The 8,114-nt window shown below is 51.1% G+C and overlaps 3 protein-coding genes across 3 annotated transcripts; 2 read left to right on the top strand and 1 right to left on the bottom strand.

Moving 5' to 3' along the window:
- Positions 1 to 633: 633 nt before the first annotated feature.
- CTAM01_17048 (3-oxoacyl-(acyl-carrier-protein) reductase) lies at positions 634 to 1,461 on the top strand (the record flags this gene model as incomplete). Its single annotated transcript, XM_060533040.1, has 1 exon — positions 634 to 1,461. The coding sequence occupies one exon, from the start codon at positions 634 to 636 to the stop codon at positions 1,459 to 1,461; it is 828 nt and encodes a 275-aa protein (XP_060372384.1).
- A 664-nt stretch (positions 1,462 to 2,125) lies between these two features.
- Positions 2,126 to 4,895, top strand: CTAM01_17047 (Cel3c; the record flags this gene model as incomplete). Its single annotated transcript, XM_060533039.1, has 5 exons — positions 2,126 to 2,246; positions 2,314 to 2,920; positions 2,971 to 4,012; positions 4,068 to 4,459; positions 4,514 to 4,895. 5 exons carry the CDS (start codon positions 2,126 to 2,128, stop codon positions 4,893 to 4,895), a joined length of 2,544 nt encoding a protein of 847 aa, XP_060372383.1.
- Positions 4,896 to 5,015: 120 nt separating this feature from the next.
- CTAM01_17046 (uncharacterized protein) lies at positions 5,016 to 7,625 on the bottom strand (the record flags this gene model as incomplete). Its single annotated transcript, XM_060533038.1, has 4 exons — positions 5,016 to 5,052; positions 5,274 to 5,792; positions 6,300 to 6,968; positions 7,504 to 7,625. 4 exons carry the CDS (start codon positions 7,623 to 7,625, stop codon positions 5,016 to 5,018), a joined length of 1,347 nt encoding a protein of 448 aa, XP_060372382.1.
- Positions 7,626 to 8,114: the final 489 nt, after the last annotated feature.

The following is an 8,114-nucleotide window of genomic DNA, read 5'->3' as shown; positions in this document are numbered from 1 at the left end:
TCGCGTTTTTGTGGGTGCCAGAAACAGGGGGGTGCCAGGAAGTGGGTATGTTGACTTACTGCATAGCAAGAATTGAAAGTGGGGAGATCTGAATGTGTGTAGATCAGTGTTGCGCAAAACTCGTCCAATTTTTGGGAAATAGTAGAACGGACGAAAGCATCCTTTCCCACCAAGTACGAAGTACAGCGCCGTTACACCGTACATAGACGGCATGTTTGCTGGCTCCGTATGAATGATTCATTCATGTCATTGCATCTATACTCTTGAATCGGAATAACGCTTATTGTCATATCAGTGAATGAGAAATACCCTGGCGATCAACGTTGCGCTTGCGGACTTGGCGGTCGGTCTACAGCTCGGACGTTTGAGATACCCCGGATCCATACTTTGCGGTCCGCCATACTCGAACGAAGATGACAAACCTACATATGCTTCGGTGATATCACCGTCTGAAATTTAAAACCGCTCGTACTCGCGAACATTCTTCGAACGTACTATTTATGAAGACTGTCGGACTCTACAGTCTGGAGGTAGTAAACCCAACGATCTCTCCCAACATCATTCACGTCCCATATAAGCTATCCACCAACGATCGAACTCATCCCATCAGAACACATCGTCAACAAGTCTAAAATGTCTAGCACTTCTTCCCCAGCTGAGCCGTGGTCCTTGAAGGGCAAAACTGCCATCGTCACCGGAGGCTCCCGAGGAATCGGCAGTGGAATTGCCGTACACTTTGCCCGCAAGGGCGTGGAAAACCTCGCCATCACGTACGTGGCAAACAAGGCCGCTGCCGATAATACTCTCGCACAATGTCGCGAATTGGGTGTCAGAAACGCTGTTGCAATCAAAGCGGATTCAACCGATCCCACAATCGCCCCAAAGATCATCAAGGATGCCTTGAACGGACTGAAAGTTGCGACTATTGATATTCTGGTCAACAATGCGATTCTTGCTGATATTACCAACACCTCGGACGTCAAGACGCTGCAGGCAAAGGACTTCAACGACATCATGATCGCAAACGTCTACACCCCGGTCAGCCTGACAACGGCTTTCATGGAGCACGCACCCAAGTATGGTGGTCGCGTCATTAACATCTCCAGTATTGCCGGTAGAGTGGGCAATCCGAGCCCGATCATGACGTACGGAGCCACGAAAGCCGCGCTCGATAGCTTCACGAGGTCTTTTGCAGACACCTTTGCCGCAGAGAAGGGAATGACTTTCAACAGCGTGGCGGTTGGGCCCACGGAGACCGATGCGCTCGCTAAGGCGAGGGAACTGCATGCGGAGTTCATCGACAAGCAGATCGAGTACATGACTGTTGGTCCACGTCTTGGGAACACTGATGATATCGCCTATATCGTGGGATTTCTTGCGAGTGAAGAGGGACGTTGGGTCAACGGAGCTGCTGTCAGCGCAAACGGTGGACATCGTCAAACCCTTGCTCATTTTGGCTGATTTTATGGCTCAACATATTGGATCACCTATATGGACGTTTTCAGATAGAGTACATGAATCAACCACGGTAACTTACGAATAATAGTCACTTGACTTCCACACCTCCTCCCATGTCCCATCATACTCGCCACGTTCATAACATTCCGTCGTTCTCTGCCAGTCGGATATCATGATTCTGCCATCAGTTCAATCATGGAAGGGATCGCCGCGACCGACAATCTGACGGCAACAGCTATTCATGAATTGAAGTATCACAAGAAGCCACAAGGCTATTCAAGTCGTAGCTCATGTCTTCATGCCCGACTTGCGGAATACTACGTACCGTATTCATGAGAAAGACGAGTCCTCACACAATTACAGTGGCACAGTGATTAATCACATGCAATTGGAAGGCTAACCTACATGCCCCTCAGCGCTATTTCCACTCCGCAATGTACCTAGCTTATTTTAGCTCACTCCACATTCGCATCGTGCATCGCACCAAATACGGCGACTTCCGGGCTGCTCCGGCTCCCGACATCCGAAACGGCAGCCCGGGTATCCGGGTAGCTCTCCGTATACCTCTCAGCTCTCGTTTGAGGAGCTCACTCTATATTTCGATTTCAATAGTTTCTCTATTCATCTTTTTTGAGATCGTTTATTATACTGGTTGTTGGTGTTGAACATGGTGTCTCACGATAACGAGTTGATTTCATCCAACATGCAACCGCCTCCAAGAAAGCTTGTCAACGTTGATCAGATCATCGAAAATGCCACACTCGCAGAGAAGGTCTCGCTGCTTGCCGGTGAGAAACCCCCAAGAAAAGAAACCCATCAAGCTGAGTCCCTAGTACTGACAGCTTATGGGTAAAGGCTCCGACTTTTGGCACTCCACCCCTCTTCCCCAGCACAACGTCCCAGCCATCAAATGCACCGATGGACCCAATGGCGTCAGAGGCTCACGATTCTTCAACCCAGTGCCCGCGCTTTGCATCCCTTGTGGGAGCGGCCTAGGAGCAACATGGAACCCTGAGTTGATCGAGCAAGCTGGCCAGCTGCTTTCCAAAGAATGCGACGCCAAAGGTGCCCATGTCTGGCTCGGCCCAACGGTCAATATCATTCGCTCCCCGCTGAATGGTCGTGGGTTCGAGTCCTTCTCTGAGGACCCGCACTTGAGTGGAATGCTTGCAGCTGCTATCATCAGGGGGGTTCAATCCCGAGGGACTCTGGCAGCTCTGAAGCACTTTGTGGCTAATGATCAAGAGACCGAAAAGATGTCTCTCGACGTGCGCATGTCTGACAGAGCACTGCGAGAAATCTACCTCTTACCTTTCCAAATCGCTTTGAGAGATAGCAACCCCAGAGTAGTGATGTCTTCTTACAACAAAATCGGCGGCCTACATGTTTCTGAGAACCCCATGATTCTTCAAGATATCCTGCGAAAAGAGTGGGGGTTTGATGGTCTCATTATGAGTGACTGGTAGGTCTCATGCTCTACTCGTTCAACAGTGTATCGGCTAACACGTGCAGGTACGGCACCTACTCTTGTGAGGGAGCGCTCAACGCTGGCGTTGACATTGAGATGCCCGGCCCTAGTCGGTACAGAGAGAAAGAAGCCCTTGCCGCAGTCTTCTCCGGCAAAGTACACCAACACACCATAGACGAGCGAGCGCGAAAAGTTTTACAGTTTGTCAATGACGCGGCTTCAGCTCGCGTCGAGAAGGAAGAGAATATGCGGGATGTTCTTGAAGACAGGGCGCTGAATCGCCGTTTGGCAGGCGAGAGTATCGTGCTGTTGAAGAATTCTGCCAATCTATTGCCAATTTCAACCGAAGACTGCAGTGAAGTGGCCATCATCGGGCCAAATGCTGAGCTCGCAGCTGCTTGTGGAGGAGGCAGCGCGAGTCTTCGACCATACTACACCAGTTCCGTACTCAAGGGCATACGGGACTCACTACCTCCTACAGCTGAAGTACACCATGAGCCGGGTGTGTATGGATATATCTTGTTACCGCCTTTCACAGAAGACAACGTGTGCAATGATGAAGGTCAGCGAGGTGTGACGATCGAATTATTCAACGAGCCGCATATCATCAAACAGCGAATGCCGTTTGATCGTGTTACGATACCGGACACCACCTATCAACTGATGGACTACGAGCATCCCAAGAAGGGAGAAACTTTCTTCATGTCTATGCGTGCGAATTTCGTTCCAGAACACACCGGCACGTACGAATTCGGTTTGGCGACTTACGGCATTGGTGACCTATTCATCAATGATGAGCTCGTCATTGACAACTCGACAGAACAGACACCGGGAGGCATGTTCTTCGGCAAGGGCTCAGCCGAAAGGCGAGCAACGTATGAGATGACAGCTGGGAAGCGGTACCACCTTCGCGTTGAGGCCGGCAGTGCTGCAACATCAAAGGTGAAGGGTGGATCACTGTTAGCGATCCCAGGTGGCGCGTGCCGGTTAGGTGGTTGCCGTAAAATTGATCCTGAAGAGGGCATCCAGAGAGCCGTCGAGCTAGCAAAGAAATGCAAGTACACTTTTGTGGTTGCCGGACTAAACGTAAGAAACTCTCAACGACTGTTGCATCCCAGAAAGCTGACGATAGTTACTCTAGGCGGACTTGGAAAAGGAGGGCAAAGATAGAGACACGATGAACATGCCGCCACAAGTAGATAACCTTATCGCAGCGGTTCTAGATGCGCAACCGAACACTATTGTGATTACTCAAGCCGGAAATCCAATCAGCCTACCTTGGAGGCATAGCGCCAGGACGATGGTCCACAGCTGGTACGGCGGCAATGAGGCGGGCAACGCCGTAGCGGACGTTATATTTGGACGCATCAACCCCAGCGGCAAATTGCCTATGACCTTCCCTGCTCGGCTAGAAGACAATCCTGCGTACCTTGCATTCGGCAGCGACAATGGCAAGGTCTACTACTCTGAAGACATCTTTGTTGGGTACCGCTGGTACGAAGCGAGAAAGATGGAGGTTGCATTCCCATTTGGGTAAGTTGACTTGCTTGTACTTTTGCAGAAGCCTGCAAGCTGACGTTCTCCCAGCCATGGTCTGAGTTACACTACCTTCCAAATCTCGGAGATGCAGGTATCGTCCTCCAAAGTTCACATCAGCATAGAAAATACCGGGCGGATGGCAGGCGCAGAAGTTGTCCGCCTGTACATCAACTACTCGACTACATCTCCCAAGTCAAGATTTTCGCGTCCCGTTCGTTCGCTTATGGGATTCGGGAAAGTCTTCTTGCAGCCAGGGGAGAGAAGAAGAGTCTCAATTCCCATCGATAGATATAGCACCGCTGTCTGGGATGAGAAGAGGAACAGTTGGTGTTGTGAAAGAGGCCGATATACTGCTTCAATCGTTGCAGGAGGCGCGATCTTAGATGGCTCCTTTGAGCTTGAGAAGGACGTGTTCTGGACTGGCCTTTGAGTAAAGGCCCCCATATGCGTGGTCGGGCTTGACCAGATGTTACATGTACATATACCTACGCACTAAGTATTTGTTCCATATAGAGACTTCAGACAAAGACCTTGCGTAATGCCTCGAAGCTTAGGGCTTGAGGATCTCATCGATAGCTCCATGAATCCTGCTACAAAGTCACTGAAAACCGTTGCAAGATGACAATAGTGCCAAGAGCGTTGTGAATTTGGGATTCCAGATCTCGAGATCGGTGCTACCAACGATCAAAAGCAACCAGAATCAGCCATATTCCAGTCGTTTTGGAGTGGCATGAAGGTATCTAGAAATAAGTCTGGCTGACATTCCCCGTAACTCGGCTCAAAACCCAGAGTCATTGATACATCGTACGGTGCCGCACTTGTACCGAAGCCAGCTTCTGAAAAGCCAAAGCCATTGGCTGTCAAATCTTGAGGCATCGGCATGTATGGCTGCGGGCCATGCTCCTTTGACATATCGGTCATCAGGAACTGCTGAGGTGTGGCACCATCTGCGCCCACCCCTATTGCCGGCGCATTTGACTGGTACTCATCCCTGTCCTCTTCACCGTCTTGTTGGAATTTCAGTTTCCGAATCTCATCTGTGACGCTGTATTTTGAATAGACCTCCGTCACCGACCCTTGCGTACCTCTCTCCACACCAGGTTGTTGAGCCCCGGTCGCCTCGTTGTCGGATCCTGGCTGTTCGGCCTCCCAATTAGATCTGAGCGGGCTGGAGTCCCCAGAGTCACGCTCCACATCGTGTATGAGATCTGCAATTCCACCTCGTAAAAGCTTGGTGGTGGGGTATATCTCAGCTGGCGTCTCCAGAATATCTGAGCACGCCTTCAGTTTGGATATCAAGACATCCTTGGGCAAGTTGGCGAACTGGCTTGATCCAAGCCGTGATATGACACGGGCAGAGTGGAAAGTACACATCACCAAGGCCGGATCTGTGATAAAAATGTCTCTCCCCATTTCATTCACTGTTGCCATGATATTCGCAACAGCAAGCGCATGCTGAAGACACTTGTCTCTGCAGAAAGAGACCAAGTCCTGAGGCAGAGTTTGCAACTCTTCCACGGGGAGACCTTCCCGAAAGCCCGGTATCGTAAACCTGTACATATCGCATTGGCACTGATGCCACCATGTATGGAACATGACGAAAGGGGTGCGTTGTGGGGTGTAGGCTCGGAGAAAGAGGTTCTTTTTGTCGAATGCAAATTGCGGCGGTAGCGAACGGCGCAGCGCATCGAGTTCGTCCACAAGTCCTTTGAGGAGCGAAACACATTCAACTAAGGGCTTCCGATGATGTGTGATTGTGTGCGATAACCTAGATAGACTGGTTAGCTTGGGGCCGACAGACCGTCAAGGCAGCAATAAAATCTTGATACTGTACCTTTGTATTCGATCTCGAATGTCGAGGACTCGGATATTGTACGCCATCAGACCTAGCTCCAGAGAACATTGATTTTCCGGGGGCTTCAGAGGTTCTGTCATTACAGGAATATCCAGAGTAAAAGATCGCTCGTGGCAGGGAAGTTGGAGGTGTATTGTTTCCTTCGGACACCCGGTGAATTCTGTTCTTCCGCTGGAGTAAAGCGTCTCCATGGTGTAGATCCCCCACATGAGACGCCGGCGACGCTCTTGAGTAAGGAAGCTTAGGCGGCCATCTTCATAGTTGAGTCGCATCATGAATGCTAGTCTTGCTGCGAGGCAAGCAGATACTAGCATTTTACTAAATCGACGAGCGATGATGTGGTCCAGTGTAGTGAGCATAAGTGCCTCGATATCCGACATGGAAGGCTCACTGAGCCGCATAAAGAGCTGCATCTCCGACTCTTGGATCCATCTAGTCGCTTGTTGCAGACGGTTACCGTCCCCTGATGCAATATAGCGCGTTGTCAGACCACACATTGCCTTCAGAAGGCGCGGGTTGTATGTGTCCTGTGCCCAGCTTTGACAGAAGGTTGCCTTGTGGATGAAGCCATAGCAGGGTATTGGATAGACAAAGTCGAAGAAAGCATCGATGTGTTGCTTGATGATTGTCTTGTTCGAGTTCAACTCACTACATAACAGAACATATTTCAGTAAACTTCAGCACACAGGGAATTGCCAAGTAGACTTGCAAGGGACTTAACTTACAACCCAAGTGACGAGGCTGGGGAATGCGCAACGGAGGAATCTCGATTCATAGATGAAGTTCCATTTTCCATGCTGTTTTCCGAACCACCACGCACTGTAGCAGGTGGTTGGTGTCGGAGATCCGAATTTGGGTTTCTGGTTGATGAAGACTTAGACACATCTGGGTACTGGCAGTCCACACCTCGATGAGAGCATCGCCGACATGAGGGCTGCGTGCCACAGCACTTTGTCTTCTTGTCACGACATTGTATGCAAGCAGTACGCACGCGACGCTTCTCCAGCCTCAGATGGCTTGGGTCACTGCTGCTAGGAGTGGAAGAATTTGCAGCATCCGGCAACTGATCAGGTGCTGCAAAGGAGCAATGAAACTTGAGCCGACGACAATTTTCGCAACCTCCAGGTGCGCCGTCACATCGGACCTATCGGCTACGGGTTAGGGGACCCTCTTCCCGAAGGACCGCGGCAGGGAGACTCCGGGTGCAAGTTGACCGCGACTTACCTTGCGGTTCCGGCACTGGAAACATATCTGCAACCCTTTTCGGGGCCGACCCGAAGCGCGATATGGATTAGGCGTCTCCATGTTCGAGTCTTACCCGCAGTATTTTCTGATCAAAAGAGTGAAGATGCATAAGGTCGGGGGACGGGGTGGGAAGTCGGGGGAAGAAGAGATGACATGTCTTCCGCCCGAGTTCCGCGTTGATTTTGTCTTTCTCGCATCCGCCCGAGTTCCGGGCCCCGGGGGCCACCCTAGTTGGACGCCAAAATCCCAAGCGGGCGGTCACCGGGTTCCTCACCCGCAAAAGATTTTCGTTCTGGACTCTCTGCTGGTACGCTGGGTCGCTCCGTCGCAGCGTGGCTTTCTCCATTCCTCCACTCACCTCCAGGAATTCGTCCCTAGCGCCGTGAACGGCTTGCTTCCCCAGTGGGTTCCCCAAGTTGGGGGAACCTCCTCGGCCATGTGTTGGTTCGTCTCGTGCGTCTGATCGGACGACTCTATTGCCAGTGAAAGGGGTGATTAGCTCAGATCAACGGGGAGTCCTGGCTCCACTTGACAGGGAACGACGTAGTA

Source organism: Colletotrichum tamarilloi (genome assembly GCF_030869305.1).
Source record: "Colletotrichum tamarilloi strain Tom-12 chromosome Unknown Scaffold_318.1, whole genome shotgun sequence".
Lineage (NCBI taxonomy): Eukaryota > Fungi > Ascomycota > Sordariomycetes > Glomerellales > Glomerellaceae > Colletotrichum > Colletotrichum tamarilloi.
The sequence above is the reverse complement of the archived record's forward strand: the minus strand, read 5'-3'. Positions and strand labels throughout refer to the sequence as shown.